Here is a 21,075-nt window from a genome sequence, read left to right on the forward strand (position 1 = left end):
TTTCCCACATTTCTGTTTTAACATTTGCACAGCAAAAGAGTGAACTTTGTGTCCAGTGTGTGTAGACGCCCCACTTTCTAAAAAAGCTACTGGGTAGTAGTACCCAAATCAAGTATGGGAGATTAAATGTGTGGGTAAGACTGATCTATGGACTCACCAACTTCACATCTTTGTGTATGCAGAGTGGGTGTTGTACTGTACTCACTGGAGTAAAGTCTGTGTTCCACACAAATGATGTTAAAACAGTATCCTTCAACCTTTCAGCATCCCCGGTCTTACAACAGCACCAGACGTGACCTCGAGTCCCAAGCACACTCTTAAAGCGGTTTATTTAAAGACCCGTATAATGTAATAGATATGATTTTCACTCGTTGTGAGGTGAAATGCATTTTTACAGTGGGCATTCTGACAACACGCTCTAGGAATCGCCAAAGAGTGAAATTCAATCTTGTTTTACGTGCCAAACGGAGCCAAATAGTTTCACTGCAGTCACAAAACAAATATCTTCTCTCTTACAGTCCATCGACCCTGGCCAGCAGTTCACATGGGAGCACTCCAACCTAGAGGTCAACAAACCAAAGAACAGATATGCCAACGTGATAGCCTACGACCACTCCAGGGTCTTGCTCTCAGCTATTGACGGTATGTCGCCCACCTACATCCTCGCTCTTAACTGCTGTATCGATTCTGCAGATAGCCGGTGCAGCCTCATCTTTGGGACTTCGGGAGTGCAACCAGACTGTACTTTTAAATGATATTCCTTCACAAGCATGGCAGCCTGCTTATTTGTTTTGATACCCCAGGTGCTTGCAAAGAAAAGGCAAAAAAATGGCCTCGGGAGAAAGAAAGAAAGAAAGAAAGAACGAAAGAAAGAAAGAAAGAGGCACTTCTGTCTTAAAATGCTGAAGCAAGCATTCAAATGAAACCAAACAATGACCCACAGTTAAGGATACAAGTGTGTTTCACCGGCATTTGTTTCTTTCCTGCTTTATTACACTTCAAGGTTACATTTTGCATTAAGCCGAGGCCTGTTTTTAAGCAGAATTTACACACTGAATCCAGCATACACACACACGCGTGACTTTTTTTGTGCCTTTTTTTTACCTAGTCGAACTCGACAAACTCACAACAACCCACAAGATTGCTGGTGCTGATTTAGTGCAGAGTTATACGGAAAGGACTCATTCATGATTTTGTACTTTCAGAGTCGAACTTGAGCCCATTACAGGCTCGATTTGAACCCCACCAGTACGCTGCTCACTACATTAAAGACGCGTTGCTCACGAGTTTCTAATGAATGAAAGCACATTTTGAAATGGACAGTTAAGTGCCGACTCCTTCACCACTTTATTGGATTAAACACAACTTCACATACAGCTATTAATTAAGCATTTCCACTGAACTGCTCTCGGGGGGCGAAGGCAAATAAACAAATTAGTAAATGGATAATGTGACAACAACAGATAGAAACAGCCTTATAGAGCCCCCCCACACCCACACTTCTTTTCGCAAGTCTCTCAGAAACAGCACACAGCTTGAGCACTGATGGAGCTCCATTAGCCAGACGTATAAACACATCTGTACAACCACATTGGAGACTTTGTGCTGCGGAAAGTGAGTAGTTCGCAGCCAGGGGGACATGAGGGACTTCCTCTATTCTTGCTAAAGCTTAAACAAAGCCTTTCGGCAAGCAATGTGTCTATTGTTTACTTTGATTGAGTTCTTTGAATAAAAGGGATTTGGGATTTCACATCAGAGTCTGAAGACGGAATTCACTGATGTGGGGGGACGGATCAACCGAATCTTTGGCAAACAGGCGGCCCTTTAATTGCGGTGACGTCGCTGAATTTGCTCCACTTTCGCTGACTCTTGACCATCCGCCTGACCGTACATAGCATACACTCGCAAGATTAAACTGGAACCTAAAACTTTTTCTTCCTTTCACTTTAGCGTTTTAGAAAAGTTTTAGATCAAACCCAAAAGTCGTGTTTACTCCATAGTAATGTCGTTGCGTGCTCGTGAAACCATATTTTTAAAATATGTAGATAAAGTACAGGAATTACCTTTAATTTAAGTCTTTTAGTGAGTTTGATCATATTCGTCAGTGCAGGCACTGCGAGGAGGCACCGGTGTTAATTCAAAACGGGGCGACTGTGTGACTTCGTGTCAGGTATTTGTACATGTGACTGAATAAAAATGTAAAATTGGAAAGTTAATTTAAAAAAAAAATAACAGACTAACTAAAAGATCTGCGCTCCATTTCCCATCAGCTCTGTTATTTCGCAACAGCAAAGTTATGAATGAGCTCACTAGTTCTCCATTTCAAGCGCGGAAGCTGTCGCAAGTAATAAAAATACTCTGCTCTTGATTTCGTCGCCGCCTGACCGTCAAAGAGGTCGTTTATTAAGAAAATAAAGTGGAACTCTCATGAGAAAACTTCTCCGGACGCACACGTTCTATAATAAGCGAGCTCGGGAATCGAAATTTAACGGAAACGTTATACGCGTTAACCTGTTTGAACTTGACTATACCACGACTGGTAGTGACTATTCCTCATTAATAAAGTAATTACAGTGTTGTACTTTAAAAGCTCTCTGAGATTACTTTGCCTTTCCCTGACGACTGAGTGCCGGAACAACACCGTGGCAATGTTTTTTTCTTACTATTTACAGAGAAAATGGTCGAATTTAGACAAATCCTGACTGACAGAAAGCACAAAGGCAAAATCCATTTGCAAATGTGCATTAAAACACTTGCTTCATTCTCATTAAACCACAGTGATGTCTCCTTTTTTGCTTTTTCTCCACCCCCCCCCCTTTCAAATTGAATACACACTGGGCTTAATTGTACTTATCCCTTGTCCATCACAGAAATGCACAACCGCCTGGCTGCGTGGACAGCTTCAACAGCAAAATGAGCGGGCGGTAGACAGTTTTGGGGAAAAAATAAATAAAAATAATGTGTGTGGGTTTTTGAATGTGTTCATATTCCATTTTCTATCCCTTTTTTTCTGTTGAATAAGTTACCTGGGAGTAAAAGGGAGTCTGAGAGAGATGGGGGGGGGGCGGGGAGGAAGCGGTTGGAGTGAGGGGATTCTCTGAGACGTGGCGCCCATGCAGATGAGACTTATCTTGGTCGACCATGTGTGCACGAAGCCCCTAAACTGCCAGTCCTAAAGCATTGACTAGCTGTCAGCTCTGTCTCTTTCCCCTGGATTCGAAAAGGCTGCTGTGCCTTTCATTTAATATAAGCAAAGGAAAGGAGGAGTGAGGAGCGGTGGGGGGAAATTGTTTTGCGAGTTTTTTGTTGGTTTGTTTTTCTCCGTGTGAGGTGATAGACTTCTAGGGACCGAGCTTTATCTGTAACTCAGTTGCACATATGGGGGTGAGGGGTGGGTGGGGGGGTGGAGCTGTTGATTTAAATGTGTTGTTGATAGCAAATACAAATCCTTTTGGGCTGTAACACTGGTTCCAAAACTGACTGCTGTGCTTTTTTTTTTTAATACAAAACAACAGTGGCTTTACTGGAATAAATTTAGGACCCACGGACGATAACGTGGCATTGTGCGAACACTGTGTGGGGGAGAATTACCTCCAATGAACTGTAGGGATAATAAAGCCCTGGACCAATTTACCTAGCCACAAATGCCACTGTTGTGTGACATTTAAGGTCTGCCTCACTTCGAGCTTGACAAACAAAACAAAAGTTGAAATTTTAATCCATTTTCACCAACTGTAAACTTTTTGTACAGGTATCCCTGGCAGTGACTACATTAATTCCAACTACATCGATGGCTACAGGAAGCAGAACGCCTACATCGCCACCCAGGGTTCTTTACCCGAGACGTTTGGGGACTTCTGGAGGATGATCTGGGAGCAGAGGAGTGCCACCATCGTCATGATGACCAAACTAGAAGAGCGGTCCAGGGTAAAGCTTTAAGAATCATTTTTAAAGCCTGTGCTAGAGTTTGACGATATTCTTTCATCAGCATCTATAAACTTTTTTTGTGACACCGTTTAACATTTTTCCCACCAGAGAATTGTTTTGCTAGTGACTCATGAATCATCAATCATTTAAGGCTTCCCAGAATATTTTAGCTCCACATATATAAAAAGAAGCAGCTCACTGTTAGATTTTAACCACTGATGCACTGGAATCCCTGATTGCAGGAATATTTCGTCACTGGCACTGTTAATTGGGACACTGTCCTGTCTCCTCTGGGACAGTTTTTATGTATTTATTCACTACAAGAAGCAGCCAAGCAGTGTCTGTTACCCACTGATATCCTCGATCCACACACACACTCTTGTCTTACAGTCCTGACTGATTAGTATCCAGACTTACTTCATCGGCCTCATACTGCTTAAGGCGCCGGATTACAATCCGTGGTAAAAAAAAAAAAAAAGACAGACCGTAAAGCCACATCTCCCCGCAGTACACACTAGTTCTTTAAGGTTGACACAGTCAAAAGCTATTATCCCCCCTCCCCCTACCCCAAACGTCTTGCCATATTCGACTGAGCATATGAAAGCTTCCTTGGACTCCATCAGCTACTGACCTTCACACTTCTGTGCCTCTTTTTAAGAGCCCGGTCTAGTGTTAACAGGAGTGTGGACTCAATCGAGAGAGCGGGTTTCACTCAGCATTCACACAATCTGCAAAGCAAATAAGAGCCCAGGTGTCTGCATTGGCCTATAGAAGCAGTGCTATGTAAGCACATTACTATGCTGTTTGCTGGGAGACCACCCCCACCCTCAAATCTGCCTATATTGTTTGACATTTGTTGCAAATATTGTTCTTTTGTTGCTGCTAAAAGTGCGCGTCTTTCATATTAATCAGTCAAATCATTCACTCATGCTGCCTTTGTATGTTTTGCATATCTAAAGCTCGACTATTTGCAAGTAAACAATATTATGAATCATTACATTACTCCCGGTGTCACAGACACTTCATTGCGCTTTGTGTTAATGTTATAACAGATGCTTGGGAAATTGAATTAGCGGCTGGTTAAAAACCTGATTATTCCAGAGTGCTGTTCAATTGTAATATTAGTCAGTGGCAGAGAATCCTACAGCTACAGTTGGTGAAGCATGTGTCCGAAAACCACATCAGTGCTAGGGGGCAGTCTGAAGATAAACAGTTTCACTGGAACCCAGCTTTTCCTTTCCCCAAAGCCAATAGTTCTTCTCTTTGTCAGCTAAGCAGTATTGCAATACAATGTTTTATTGGCCGTTTACTGTGAAACAAGAGTACACTCAAATAGCAATAAAGCTGAGACGATAATATGAGTGGACAACGTGCTTACCTTTGTAATTATGGAGTACGTCAGGACAATTAATAGCCCTGTTGGTTCACTACAAATATCTCAAGGTATTTCATTGATTAGAAAATCAAACCTAGTCAGCAAGAATAAAGGGAATTTGGCCTTTATTTGACTCGGTGCACTTGTACTGAGTGTGTAACTGAGATGCAGAGAATTGCTGTAAAGAGCCTTCATGCTTTGTGAACAAACACCAAATACATAAAGGTTTTATTGACTCCTCGCCTAATGCGATATTTCTCTCCACTACAGGTAAAGTGTGACCAGTACTGGCCTACAAGAGGGACAGAGACATACGGTCTAATCCAAGTGACCCTGCTGGACACGGTAGAGCTGGCCACATACTGTGTCAGGACGTTTGCACTCTTTAAAGTGAGTATTTCTGTTGTATGCTGTATAGTAGCACTTTAAACCTCACAGTAGAGGGAAGATCTATGCAAATATAGCATCGATGTTGGTGTCAGATCGATACTAGTGTAACAGGATCGATACTTTGCTTCTGTCCTCTAAATTCCTTATTTTATTTATAGCCTATAGCACAATTAAACAACAGACGCTGACCCAAAGTGCACATTTACATTCCAGGGCTAAAAAAACACAGTTTTAAAAGGTGTCATCTCATATGTCATGACACACTGCTCTACATAAGCTGCCTTTGTAACTTAAAAGTATGAGTATTGCTATTAACATTGATGTCTGCAATACTGGCCCTATTTTTACTTGGTGTCAGATCGTTACCAGGATTTGCAGTATTGTGCAGCTCTGCCTCGCAGCATCTGCAGGTCAAATCATTTGATGTAAGCTGTGTTCGGTCACTGAGCTTTTCTCCGTGTTAACATTCAGAATGGCTCCAGTGAGAAGAGGGAGGTGAGGCAGTTCCAGTTCACGGCCTGGCCAGACCACGGGGTACCCGAGCACCCCACTCCATTCCTGGCCTTCCTGAGACGGGTGAAAGCCTGCAATCCTCCAGATGCAGGGCCCATGGTGGTACACTGCAGGTAAAAAACAACATGGCTTCGCAAAAACATCCTGAAGCATGAAATTGATTTTCTTCTCTCCATTTGCTGTAATGAATATATGAATACATATGGCAAAAACACAACATATTCTTGGTTATTTAGAGGTGTACGTTTGAGTTCTTTTTGGACTAACACTTGAAAGAGAAATTAGACATGAACTATCAGTGAAAGGACGACTGTTTGATAGGATGTAAACTGTTGTTCCTCCCATCTGAAAAGCCCAAAATAAAGAAAATAATCCAGCCCACCAGCTTTCACAGAAAGCACTTTAAATCAGAAGGTGTTTTCAACATCGCAGAACAAAGTGTACTGGTGTCATTGCCCTCAGCAAACTTAAACATCTCCTCCCACGCGGTGACACAAAGCTACGCGCAGACCTGTCGTCTTCCTCGCTACACCGCTAACATGTCGCGCGTCTGCAGCCCACAAGTCCTTGGCTCATCCCCTGGGTTATTGCATCTGAAACAAATAACTTTCATGCCAACTTCACTTCCCTCAGCGACATAAGAGGCCAGACTCCCAGCAGAGAGCACAAAGATATAACACAGACTTCTGGCTTCCCTTAACTCAGGAAGTCATCAGAGGCGCTGCACAGAAGAAGAAAAAGAAAAGTGACAGAAAGAGGAGGGGGGGGGGGAGTCGAAATTAAGAAGCAGCGATAGCGAGTGTAACAGATACAAACTTTTGTCAGACAGCGACAAAAAGGGTAGGGGGATTACTGAAGAATTAGAATTACCACATGCTGAAGTTAATTAGTGCTAGTTGGCGAATCGCTTCCAATTGAAAACCCTGACTTTTTTCTCTTTTTTTACAGTGAAGCAGAATGCAGGAATTAATGTCACTGTGCAGATGGGAGTTTTTAATTCCTCTGGCACCCTATCAGATACAGTCATGCCCCAGCTTCAAATCCTATAAAGCTAACTTTCTTTTTTACAGTTTTAAATAGAGCTATCTTTTATATTTACTTACTTCCAATACATTTTTTCACTCACTAAAAAAGAAAAAAAGCAGTTTAGCAGATATACTTTAAAAAAAAATATTTTTCTCCTTCAGTTTGTGCAGGTTTTTGTTTTCCTGAAGCTGTTTACGCACATGAAAAGAGGTCAAAATAAAAGCCTTGGGGAAAAAAATCCACAACTGACAGCATGGTGCAGTCTACGGAGCAGTCGACTGATTAGTTGGTGCACCCAAAAAAAAAATCAGCTTGCATGTGCTCAGGCGCCTTATATAAAGACCATAAAGGCATAAAAAACAAGCAATCAAGGTCTTTTGATTTTTTTTATTTATTTTTGTGTAAGGGAATGAATAGGAGCTTAAATGAGAGGGTTTAGAACTTTTAAAAATCAACTGCACAGGATTTCCTCCCTCACGAGTCGCTAATTAGAAGCACGTTTCCCTCTCCTGTCGCTCACATTCTCGGATTCTAGATGAATCCATACAGATGCTGCAAAATGCATTCATGCTCGTAAGCTATACCTCTGTTGTATAAAGCAGTTAGGCTAAGAAATGTCCACTACAGGAAGCACTTTTTTTTGTCGCGCTTGCTTATGAAACATCATTAATATGGGTTTAGTGGGTGGCTAATGCGTCCCCCGCAGGAGTATTTAAGAGTATCAATCAAAATACATTCATCTGTTTTCCACTGCCGAGCGAACACTTGTCACAAGGTAAGACTAGAGGAATTTTCTTCCGGGGACATTATAGCGTGCCTCTTGCTTTCCTAGTTCCTGCTGTTTTCAGTAACCCACAGGTCAGGGGCTGTTTTGCTCTTGTAGCTAAAGGGCTAGTCAGGCATTGTGAGGTCTCAGAAGAGGTCAAAAGGACATGATTAAATGTCACAGTGATCTCTGGCCTCTCCCAGTGACTCAGAAGGAAAACTTTAAGAACAACTCACAGTTACAAGTAACAGCCAAACCATTTCCTTCCTCCTTTTTTACCATGCTGTAAAGATTCCCAGTGTCAGAGTACTGCGGCCCACCCAAAAACCAGAAAACCAAATGGGGTCCATCCAATCTTAAAACTTCACTATAATCAAAATACAAGAGAAAGTGATGCATTTCCAAGAAAGCATTATTCAAAAACCAGAAAAAACACAGGCTGTTGGCTATAAATCGCTAATGCTACCCGCTCATATGCAAAATTTTAAGGCCAATGTGTGATATAAATATCCTCCTGAGAACCAGCCTATTCATTTATGTCCTCTGTAATGGACATTTGTTTATGGTCTGTGTCTTTTGACTTATTTGAGCTACCACACAAAGTCCTGATGTCCTAAATAGAGGACATCCTGGGCTTTCCATTGATATTTCATGTGTTTGGGTGGCCTCTTTTAGCTCCATAGAAGGGAGAAAATCACAAAAAAAGTTCAATGGAAAGATTAATTTTTATAAATTTCATAGTAATTTATATAAATAAGCAACTGTATATATATTCAAACTAATTTTAAAGTAATTTAAGAAGTTGGACATAGCTACCATGAAGTCTCCCACTGCTTTCCAGTTTTGAAGCCTTGAGTTGTGCCGCAACCATCTTGATTACAAAACCCCCAGATGTGATAAGTGATGTTGGGTCTGTCTGTGAAACAACACACTTAGTGCTTAATGGCTTGTGATTGACAAGTCGTTAGCCAATGAAGGTGCTTTTTCGACCACAGCCAATTTCCCTATTTTGAAACATGGTATGACCAAGATTTGCCAAACAGACTTTATTTTTGAATCAGTATGACCCAAATTGAATGAATGAGGCCATCAAATCAGAAGGATACTGTTTGCAGAGGTCGCAAAGACTACATCCATGTTTTACAACATCTGTGGGGTCAATAATAAATGATAAATGGCTGATTTTTAGGGCAAGCCTTAAGTGGCCATATAACAAACTGCAATTGCTGTATCGCTAGCACAAGTCTGAGGCTTGCCTTGAAAAGCTTCTAATTTTCATAGTAAAAAAACAGGCAACCAACTTTGTCAGCGTTGCCTACTAGTGGTGACCACAGGCTGTGCAGTTGTGACGAGGTGTTACAGCCGCAGGGCGTGGCGAAAACAAAACAGTCCACACCTAACTGCACCCAGTGGCATTCATGTGGTCAGAGACTTATAACGCTCAGTGTAGCAGTGCTTTTCCTCCACACCACATCTGGTTGGAGTCATACTCTAATACCAGTACTAGTTTTTAAAGCTAGTAATTCTTTGATGATAGAGAAGCCAGTGTTAAAGGCTGAAGACATAATGAAATATCAGTGGTGCTGTTCGGTTAAGCAACGTTGCTTCTTTGTCCTCTCTTTTCCTTCAAGCTATAGCTGTGTCTCCCAGTGTTTCCAGTACAGTTATACAAATGGTTTGGATTATAACCAACCCAATGGACAGTCAACACTAGCCAGTGGGTTGTGTTTAAAAGACCAACCTTCCATACTCCCCGAGTAAGCAACGCGTTCTTTTTCTTTTTGATTTACTTTCCACATTTCCAAGTATCCGCGCACGCACGCGACTGAAATGATTATCGACCCCATTAACAGCAATGCAGCAGTCCTGGTGAGCTGCGCTTTATGTGTGCATGTTTTATAGGCAGAGTAGCAGAATGGTGACAGGTTAGCTGACAGCCAGAGATTTTTTAACAATACATATGTAATTGCTTTCACTGCTGCTCACGCTTTATCTTCACAGGACTCGTTGCAGCTGTATTTCACGCTGAACTTTCTTTCCCATCCCTTATTCCCTAAACTCCTGGAAAGCATATTAGTCTGACACTTAATGTGTATCGACGTCCAGAGCAGCTGGTTTTGACTGGTTGAAAAGGCAGTGTCAGGTCATTAGTGCAGTCAGTACGCCAGCTCTCCTTCAACTGCCAAATGTACCGACAGCTTTCTGCACCGTCTCACCCCACCCCAAATACACACACACACACACACACACACACCTGTCAATAAAGAAATATTACACTTTCCTAGCATTGCTTGTTTTTTTAATTAATAGCAATTCCAGATGCTTATGAGGCAAACGAGGAGAATCTCTAGCTAAAACAAGTCTGCCTTCGTCTCATCGCCCTTGCGCTCCCCGTCGTCCTCCGTCTCCTTCTCTCTAGCTCTCTGCTGTCACTCTGTCACTTACTCTCTTGCACGTCATCACTCTCCCACATTCAAGTCTGCACTGTAAAATGCCTTCAGATTGGAAACAGCTGGGGTAGAGGGAAAAATCTCGACTTGTTTCTATATCCCATGGCCAGGAGCTGAGGTGTTCTCAGACCTGGAAGTGATTCATTCTTCAAATAACCCTGAGACACATTTCACATTTCTTTGCAGCCCAATTCTCTCTCTCACTCACTCATACTGACTCTTTTTCCCTTCCGCCCTAAAGGTGTGAAGAGTTTTGTCAGGAAAGAAATAAAAAGTTCAGTCTCATTCAGCCAATGTCAGCCATTTTGAAAGTGATCATCAGATCATTTGTTAAAGCCAATGACTCCCATACGTGTCTTTATTCCATTTGCAGCACAGTTCCAGTGCAGCATGGCACATTAACCAGACTTGGCCCCCGGGGACTGACTTTACTCCCTCTTGAGTTTTCCTTCTCAAGCCTTTCCCTGTTCCTCAGAGCAAATGAAAAACAAATGCTTCATCAGGAGGAGGCACAAGAGCATGGTTCACACCTCGTAGGCATGTCAGCTTAATGATTTGAATAACCTATTTACTTTGGAGTGCCAAGTGCAAGGACTTGTCTCGTCAATGCCGAGCTTTGCGGGAGGTGGGAGGAGAGTTAACGAACAAGATTTAACACCACCCCGTCGCCCCGCGGTAAATAAATTGTCATCAGAAAACATCTTTGTGCTGAACCATGCAATATTAAAACATGTTATGTGCAGGGGTGAGCATTCGTCAGCAGACTGCCAACGCGCTACATCTATAGAGCGTGTCTCAAGCTGGCCTGCAAGGAGAGGTCAAAGTGAAACAGTAAAACATTTTTGTCTTTGGCAGGATGTCTTTTTTTTTGTGTGCATTTTGCTCACTAATGCACCTGTACCTGTGTGAATCTTAATCAGGAGACCTGGCTTTCAGTGCCTCTTCTAAAGCTCTTATTCCATTTAGGTGCACAGTACTAATCTAATGGCATTAATTGTAGTCAGCTGCACTTCTCAGAAGTTGCCCGGCACATTAATAAAAAATGTTCACGTCAAATTTGCGACTCCGGAGCCACATTTGTGTTCACATTTGTTCTAGTGGCACTTTTCTCATTTGCGAGATGAAGGTTAAATGTTGCTGTTGCGTAAGTTATTAGTCCCGATAGGTTGAAGAGTGCAGGTGGGGTCCAAAGGAGGAGGACTGGATTGCAAAGCCAGTGTTGAGCTCGCTCAAGGCTGTGAGTACCAGGCCCTCTTCTCCACATAGTGCCACTTCAGATTTAATTACACTCCAAGCCAAATGGTCCATCCTACAGTGGAAAACTTGGCAAAGAGAGTTTACCTTTTGGCCTGATCACCGGAAGAAGGGAACTTTTTCAAGCTCCCTGTCCTTGTTTGGACAAGACACTTCTCCTTCCACTGGGCTGATGCAGATCAAAATTACTTAAATCTGCATTCTTTCTAAATCCAGTTGCATATGCGTCATTGGATAAAAATTCACCTGGCTTCTCACTTTAATACTCAGCAAGTTGGTGTTACCAGCCAATACTAGCTATTTTCTAAGCTGTCAATATCGGCATTTATAACAGCCGATAAATGAAAACTAGGCTAACTAAGTAAAACTAAACTAAAGTAGACATGGAGAAAAACACTCCTCTAACGTAATATGAGTGCTGACATTGCACAGTTTTTCCACCAGAGGGCACTATGCAATTTCTTACTTGGCAGCGCTTGTTTTTGGAACGCCACAGACACAACGACTAGGTGATCTTAGCAGAGCAAAAACAAACAAATAAATAACTACTAAAACAAAAAAAGTATCGGCTTGTTTTGTAATGGGTTTTTAAATTTCCAAATACCAATATCGTGCTAAAAAAATCCAATATCATTCAGTTTAATAACTTTGTAAGCGCTTGATCAAATTGTGGTGTCAGTTTCTGGTTTCAAGTGTCATTTAGTACTGCATGATGTTAGCTTAAAAACATTTGGTCTCAAAAGTGATGAACCAGAGTATAATTTAGCGGTGGGGAGATCTTGTAATTGACAAGGCGCTTATGTCACTAATGAGTGTGTCAGTCTTATCGACCCATGACTCGTGGCATATGGTTCCTAACAACTAACTGGTGACAGCCAAAATGTTTCAAGGTTTCAAAACCAGTCCGCAGACCAGTGGGTGATGTCATGGTGGCTTTATCCCAGTTTTATAAAAAGCTTGTGATGCCAACATCGGCATGATATAACTCATAAAAACATGAGGTTATAGACCCTGGTGGGAGTTTGCCATAAAACTCTGTCATCTGAATAAAGTCTAAATCGTTATTTCATAAATGAATAACCATCTTCCATCCTTCCATCTTTGTCTCCTTTGTGGCTCCAGTGCCGGCGTGGGACGCACAGGTTGCTTCATCGTGATTGATGCCATGCTTGAACGTATCAAGCACGAGAAGACCGTGGATATCTACGGGCACGTCACGCTAATGCGTGCCCAGCGCAACTACATGGTGCAGACAGAGGACCAGTATGTCTTCATACATGACGCGCTCCAGGAGGCCGTCAACTGCGGCACCACCGAAGTGCCCGCCAGAAACCTATACGCCTACATCCAGAAACTGACCCAGATAGAGGGTGGAGAGAATGTCACCGGCATGGAACTTGAGTTCAAGGTATCTTAACTCTTTACCAAAGGATAAGCACTGAGCAAAACGGCTTGGGTCAAGGGCTGATTAAGAGAAATAATGCTAAAGACGGTTTTATCGTATATTACATTGTCAAACCACACCTGATAAAGTTATTTAAAATATTTAGAATTTACTTGCACCCCACTGGCATCCCGTACCCCACTTCACACCAAGGAGTCATTGTAATTTTTTTCCCATTCTCAATACAACTCCCAAACTATTTTCCAGCCGCTATTAGGCCCCACTAGACAGCAAGGGGCCTGTGGTTTCCTCTCTATTCCAGTTAGTTGACTCACTTGTGTAACATGACATAGGATAAAATCCCCCCCTTTATGGCTCCCCCTTCCATAGCTCCATTTCCTTCAAAAACAGGGGTCTTGGTTTACATGAAAACGGCAAACACAGGTTTTTCCCACCACAGAGCAGTTGCCAGAAGAACTTGAGCAATATACTCTGCATTTACAATGAAAGGCTCCACCAGCGTTGCTGTATATATGCTATTGCCTTGCTTGTCACGCGCCTACTTTCATTCTCTTTGATGGATGCTGATTCAACCAAGAGATTATAAACAGGTCAGATTACACTGCTCTTCTGACTACTTAAATCTTCCTGGTGTATCAATTTCCTTGTCTTTTCATCATAACACGGGCAAAGGGCAAGCTGTGATAATAATCACTTTGATGCCATTTCCATACTTTATGGTTACATGACCCAGCTGTGTGCAGCATATTATACTTTTGATTCTTTTTCACCGCTTTCAAGGTGTGCAATTCGCTAGACTGCTCAGATCTTTATCGCTCGCAACATAACTTTGTTGTCAAACACAATCTGTCACCGGGGAAATACTGAAACATCTGAATGCCATTGTTCCTACCTGATACCCATACACTTAAGGGAATCTCTTTTTTCCCCTTCTTTTTTCCCCTGCAGCGTTTAGCTAACACTAAAGCCCATACATCACGATTCATCAGTGCCAATCTCCCCTGCAACAAGTTCAAGAACCGCCTTGTTAACATAATGCCATACGAGTCCACACGAGTGTGTCTACAGCCCATTCGAGGAGTTGAGGGCTCTGACTACATCAATGCCAGTTTCATTGATGGGTACAGGTAAGCACTAAAATGAAAGTGAATCAACACAAGGCTTCACGTCAGTGCAAACGTAGTTTCATGTAACATTCAGATATGCGTCCACGCTGATTATTTCCCACCTTTGTCATGTGATTCATTTCCGCAGGCAACAGAAAGCCTACATTGCAACACAGGGACCACTGGCAGAGACCACGGAGGACTTTTGGAGGATGCTCTGGGAGCATAACTCTACTATTGTTGTAATGCTAACCAAGCTTAGAGAAATGGGCAGGGTACGGAAACACTGTTTTGCTATTCTTTTCTTCTGGCAATCTTTGAAAGAAATGAAATACAGTAAGCTGTATAGTCCACTTTAGCAGTGCTTTCCTCTAGGAAATACTCTGTTTGGTTTAAGTTTAGAGAACGTAGGAGCTGAGACGCAGGGGCAAGCAGTGCTGACCCAGCTGTTACCTGTGCCATTCTCATATTGACTCAAACAGACATTATATAGACTTGGTGCTAGGGAGACGGCAGGTTAAAGACAGCTTATTTTCCGGTCCGACTGCATCTTGTCCTCATGTGCAGCTCCGCCGGGTTAAAGAAGTCTAGAAAAAGTTCAGGGCTGCAGTGCATGTGTGAAAACAGCTATACTTAGATTCAGGAACTGGGAAGAAAAGCTTTCAAAGAGCAGATACAGTGTGAATTGAAAGACAGACATTTCTGGGAACGAACACAATGAAGTTAGTCTGTGAAGAGAATGTTGTGGCTCACTGTGGTATTCTATTTTTCACTTCCCACAGGAAAAGTGCCACCAGTACTGGCCAGCAGAAAGGTCGGCCAGATACCAGTACTTTGTGGTGGACCCCATGGCCGAGTATAACATGCCCCAGTATATCCTGAGAGAGTTCAAAGTGACTGATGCCAGGGTAAGCAGACACTGTTTCATAAAACATGGTTTAAAGATCAAAGGTTGTGGGAATGTATTGCTTCAGATCAGTGCTGTTTACAGTTTAGACGAGTGCTATTGTTTCTCCACGTCTGGGTTGTGACCTACCCAAGGGTCATGGAGGACACTGAGTGGATTACAGAGAGGTGCAGGTGCAGACAGTTTAGAAAGAACCGAGTGAGTGTTTGAGCACACAATAGGTTATTTTAATGTCTCAAATCCCATAATGCAATTTGTTAATCACATGATTTTATTTACCAAGAAAGGAGATTTGACTAATGGGGTTGAACACGCTGGATGATGAACTGTAATTAACTCGATTTTTTTCTGCAGCAGCAGTAATTTGCTCCCGTTTTGGCATTGTATCAAATATTTGTTTACAACACCACTATGGCCTTAAGTGTAACATGAGAAGAAATATAAATATATGGAAATTATGACACATGTCAATGTGTTTAAAAAAAACAAATGTGGTGCCGGCAGCACTGAGCTGCCAGAGTTTTTAATTCCATCAAAGGCTTACACAGATAAATGGCACAGACTCCCTTCTTTGTAGACTATGTTACACTGTCTCGTCAATGGGATTGCTTTCCTTATCAAGGGGATACAACATCACTTAAGTAATGCACATCCTCAAAGTCGATTCTCCAAGCACCCTGTCAAGGGTAGCACATCAAAGGAATTAGCATCTTTAGTGTTCATGTTAAATACATTCAGGTAAAATTACAGTCTTGTTTAATAACAAAACGTTTTCTCTGATGCTTTACTCTTGGCATCTGCGCAACCGCCTTTCTTCAAGATTTCACGATTGCACCGTAACAACGATCATGGAATGAACTGGGCTACCTGCAAAATACCTTCAGCTCCATTCCTAGCTTCAATTCTCATTGTCATGACAGTTTTTTCTACATTATTTCTCTCGCAGGATGGGCAGTCACGTACAGTAAGGCAGTTTCAGTTCACAGACTGGCCCGAACAAGGAGTGCCAAAATCAGGAGAGGGGTTCATTGATTTCATCGGCCAAGTACATAAAACAAAAGAGCAGTTCGGCCAAGATGGCCCTATCTCGGTCCACTGTAGGTAAGTGACCAACCAGCATAATGCACCAAACCATCTTTGTCTTTTCAGAAGGCAAATAAAATGTAAAAAAAAAAAGAAAAACGTGCAAGAACATATTCACATTAGGGGATAAATTATGATGGAATTAGCAATTTCCATTCAGGGAGAAAAAAAAACACTATTTGTAGGGTAATTAAGGTTCTGGCCAGGAGCATTGACCTCTTTGTCATCATGATCTCTTTTCCACAGCGCGGGCGTCGGTAGAACCGGAGTTTTCATCACCCTCAGCATCGTCTTGGAACGAATGAGATATGAGGGCGTAGTAGACATCTTTCAGACAGTGAAAATGTTACGGACGCAAAGACCAGCTATGGTGCAGACAGAGGTGAGCTGTCTCCAACCCCATCCTTTGTTATTGGTGTACTTTCACACTCTAGGAAAAGCCCAACTTACATACTGTACTATAGGTGTTTGACTGTAACTAGCTACTATGTTACTAATTTGATAGTTAGCTCCAATTGCCTGAAAGGTCTGGATAGATTCCAAGCAGCCTCTTTAGCCAAACAGATGAACTAAAGCGACGCTCTGTTAAAGACTATGATTAATTTAGTAGTGGAATTAAAGTTGTTTTGCCAGTTCTCCACTTCTCCATTTCAACTGACCAGCATACAAATTTCAAGATTTGAGAATGTAGTTTGTGTTTATTTTTGGAAAAAATGAATTGCATCTACAGTACAGACAATTTCTTGGTTGGCTGAAATGGAAAATGTAGCGAACATGATTCTATGTAACCATGTTTTCTTCTTTGTTTCCAGGATCAATACCAGTTCTGCTACAGAGCTGGCTTGGAGTACTTGGGAAGCTTTGATCACTATGCAACGTAAAAGACCCAGTATTGGAAGATAAAAGCAGAGGGCCCTTTGGAAAAAGAAAACCCAGTGAGCCTCTCTTCTGAGCCATAAAGTCCTGCTTGAGAAAGTACTCCTTAACTCCTTGCTAACAACTCATTACATGTTGGATGTGCGACATGACTTGTCAAAAAACGAAAAAAAAAAAATGATTCCCAGGAGGACCAAGTATTTCCCCAACCCCGATAAAAACCTCGCCTTGACTCAGAGTGAGGGAATCCTGACTGTTGAAGCATTACACGGAATTACCTTTTCTCTTGCTTCAAGGATTCATTTTGGGGCTCATAAAACTGAACGAAACCAACACAACAAAAAAGTAAATGAACAATAATGACATCGTCAGAAATGCATCAGTGATTATGAACCATTACGAGAGGCATCGGAAGAACACAGTATTGCGGGGGAGGGAAAAAAAACTCAATGCACATTGTAAAGAAGAAAAAAAAATCTGTTTCACAATCAAGTACACACAGACAACCCATCACAAAAGAAGACAATGCTTGGTCCACAAGAGCAGGACAGACTTAAAGTAACAATGAATAAATAGCCCCGTTTTCTGTCACAATGTTCATCATCTAAATTTTGGGGAAGAGGGTAAATGATCTATGAAATAAATACAAATTATTGATTTAGTTTTTTAGTACTTTATTATACAGCTGATGTGCTTTTTTTGAACTGTGTGAATTTCCTTTTTTTACACAAATTTATCGCTTGGGGAAAAAGTGATAAAATGTATTTACGTAAAGGTTCATTATTTTTTTCTCAAAGCTGTAGAACTGTTCTAACGTACAGTATGTGCTGTTTTGCAGAGGGTCTCTTTGCTTTTTCTTTTTACCCCCACGCATTTTGTTGCACTTAGTGCACAGAACAGAATTCACACAACCAAAATGTAACTTTGTTAAAGAGTTATTTTTTGGTCTTGATTTTTCTGTTGTTTTTTTTCCTAAAACAATTGATTATTTTCCTCTGTTGGTTTTGTTTTTTCTGTCCATGATCACCTACATGGTAACTTAATTACTCCATGAGATAAACTGGGGCTTTGTGGAATCAACAGGGATGAGCAAAGTATGAAGTTGCTGCTACCGATTATCTTAGTTCTTCCATGTTCCAATGATAAGAGAGAACCTGATGAATTCGATGACATACACGACTATATAAATATATGGTATAGATTGTCAAATATGTGAGATATATAAATATATATACATAGATATATATATATTAAAGTAAATAACATTCTAAATATATTGATAAAGTACATAATTTATGAGTGAAAATGTAAATGAAATATGGATCATCTATGAAATCTTTTAAATTGAGAGTTTGTGTGCTGTGGGGGAAATGAAGAGATTTTTCACTGGAATGCACATCAGTAGGACAAAACTGTATTCTGATTCAGTGCATCTTTTCTTGTGCAATAAATATGTGTGTGTTTAGATAGGGGTTTTACGTGGAGATGTTGTTCACTCATTGACATTGTCGTTTCCCCCCGCGAGCGAGGCGTGGGAGTGGCAACGCCCCGGTGCCGGTCAGGGCGTTTTTTTTCCGAGCTCTCGTACACTTTGTATTCAGAGACAGAGGGGTCGCGCAGCCGCACTCACGTTCCACGCAATAGGGCAAGGTACAAAGACGTCACTTTGTTGTGGTTCTTCGAAGCGATCGGTGGTAAGGACATTTCTTTCATTTTGCATTTAGAGTGCCTTATATTTATGCCTGTTTTTATAATGTTTCATTTAACATGTCAATGTATCCTTTGAGTAATCGAGGCATTTAGTGTAAATGTACAGTTTATTTACCTTTAGTATTCATTTGTCACATGATGAGATTATATATATGCAAATAAGAACGTTTCAAAGGTCATACGTGTCATTTTCAGTGGCCTTATTGTGGCTGTGAAGCGAATTAGCGAATTAGAGGAAAACAGTATATATCTATATATACTACATGTATAGTGGCCTACTGGCCTTTATAGAAAACGGGCAACATTGCGAACAATTACCAGACAGGTTTTAAACAGGGAAGAGACTGGCGTCAGAACTAAACAGGATAATATCCATCATGTCTTAAAGCCCAACCTAAGGTTAACCGATTCTTTACCATTTACAGTCACATTTCCCAACATTGTTTAGATTTTAAATAAAAAACGATCAGGCCAAAAAAAAAGCCCAGTGCACAGGTCGTCACTGAAGGGTTTCTTCTTCATGCCTTAGGTTTTTACTTTATATGTAGAGAAATACAAACTGCAAACAAAACATCATTTATGTTATCCTGACAATCCTAAACGGTGTTTCAAGCCCCCCTTTTCTTTTTTCTGGCACAGCAGTTGGAGACAGGGGGTTTAGCTGGGTTATGTTTCAGTCTTCATGTGGAGCAGCATCTATAACTTCTCAGTACCCTCTCTGATGGCTTTGTGGATGTGCATTCCAGGTGCTTTCTTTCCCTTGTTAACTGAAGCAGCTATGTGTTATATTTGTGTCTGCTTAACCGATTACTTTTGTCATAGTTTTGAGATATAAAAGTGCTATTATTTAACCTCATGGTGGCTAATGTTACATTATGTTAATCTCAGAACACGTTGTGTTTTTTTCCCCTTTTTTTTATCGATTTGTTTTCTTTTGTTTTTCATATGCATGGTTAAACGTTGCAGAACGGCCAAAGCTGGCCTGGTAGGAAGACTTGCACTTTCTCTATCTTTGTACTATGCACTGCCCTATTGATTCTAAACCCAATAATATATTACTTGAACCCATCTATAAAAAGAAAAAAAAATCTCCTTAAACGTTCACTTTGTGTGTATGTAAATAACACAAAATGGTATCAACTCTTGAAAAAGACAAAAAAAAAAAGTTTGTGGCAAAAAGAGCATCCATTCTGATGCCATGGTTACTCCAACAGATGACTTCAGAACAATCTGTCCCCCCCAACCATCTGTTCTCGTGGCTTTGCCATTCAAGCTTGGAGTGTCATTAACAGAAATAAACGTTGTGTTCTCTGCTCTCTCTATCTATCTCTCGTCTGGATGCATAGACTGAAAATTAAATAATGAAATTGTAAAAAAAAAAGAAGAAAAAAATGGCTTGTTAAAAAGATCATACAATTACCTCTGATTAGTTGTTAGCGTAAAATGTTTCTTTCTCTGAATGAAAGGAGTGCTTTTTATTTTCTTACTTAGGTTACATTGGTGGCGGAAGAAGTCTGTACGAAAACCAGTTCTTTGCTGACACGAGTTCCATTTGTTATAAATGAATTCTATTAAAAAATGTCAGTGTTATGCATCGGCGTTTCACTTGTTTCCCTCCACCTCACTTTGACTTGAAAAGACTGATGAAGCTATTTTACCCCCTACTGGTCTGGGTCCAACATATTATCCACAGTTCTCTCATGAAAGGGGAAATTGAGCCTCACCACATTTGAATAGATTTCCATCGCTCTGGTTTTTCTGTCACTGATGTCAGCCACAATGAATCATCGGGGGAACCTTTGACGAATGAAGTGCGATGTTTTCGAAGCTGCTTTGTTTTTTAACGCAGACTTTGTTCACCCTAGTAACATGGTGGAATGGTACTATTACTCAGAATTAAAACCTCAATTCGGTCATTAAAAAAAATGCAGCTCCCCGTTGCTACGTTGAGGTTTTTGCTCCAAGTTTATGCATTTAATCTATTGTTTAAGTGTCTGTGAACTTAAAGTCTATTATGGCATTGATTAAATGTCTAAAAAACACTTTCCTCTTCATCAAATTTACATATTTACTAGGGTTTTTTCTTATTAGGTTATAATCCCTTTAAATGTTTAAATGGTTTTTACCTTTGGCTCATTTAGCGTCCATATATCCATGAAAATACAAATTAATCCTTGCTTCATCCTTCTGCTCCTTGCTTGCATAGAGGGAGATCCACACTGGTCCACACTATCCAGGTGTATGTTTCGCTATTCTGAAAATCTGAAAGTCCCATAGTACATACAGA

At 41.1% G+C, this 21,075-nt stretch overlaps 1 protein-coding gene across 21 annotated transcripts in view; it reads left to right on the forward strand.

The window, feature by feature from the left end:
• ptprda (protein tyrosine phosphatase receptor type Da) overlaps positions 1 to 20,382 on the forward strand; it is a 414,186-nt gene extending 393,804 nt beyond the window's left edge. For all 21 annotated transcript variants that reach the window (XM_087837434.1, XM_087837442.1, XM_087837449.1 and 18 more), the window contains 11 exons: positions 519 to 642; positions 3,752 to 3,927; positions 5,573 to 5,692; positions 6,164 to 6,318; positions 12,824 to 13,109; positions 14,055 to 14,233; positions 14,361 to 14,487; positions 14,995 to 15,120; positions 16,066 to 16,220; positions 16,449 to 16,584; positions 17,015 to 20,382. In XM_087837434.1, coding sequence (XP_087693560.1) covers positions 519 to 642; positions 3,752 to 3,927; positions 5,573 to 5,692; positions 6,164 to 6,318; positions 12,824 to 13,109; positions 14,055 to 14,233; positions 14,361 to 14,487; positions 14,995 to 15,120; positions 16,066 to 16,220; positions 16,449 to 16,584; positions 17,015 to 17,083 — 1,653 coding nt within the window. In that variant the 3' untranslated portion in view covers positions 17,084 to 20,382. The remainder of the gene's footprint in view (positions 1 to 518; positions 643 to 3,751; positions 3,928 to 5,572; positions 5,693 to 6,163; positions 6,319 to 12,823; positions 13,110 to 14,054; positions 14,234 to 14,360; positions 14,488 to 14,994; positions 15,121 to 16,065; positions 16,221 to 16,448; positions 16,585 to 17,014) is intronic.
• The last annotated feature ends 693 nt before the right edge of the window (positions 20,383 to 21,075 follow it).

The sequence above is a fragment of the Neolamprologus brichardi genome, chromosome 3 (genome assembly GCF_056152115.1).
Source record: "Neolamprologus brichardi isolate AB-2024 chromosome 3, ASM5615211v1, whole genome shotgun sequence".
In the NCBI taxonomy this organism is placed as follows: domain Eukaryota; kingdom Metazoa; phylum Chordata; class Actinopteri; order Cichliformes; family Cichlidae; genus Neolamprologus; species Neolamprologus brichardi.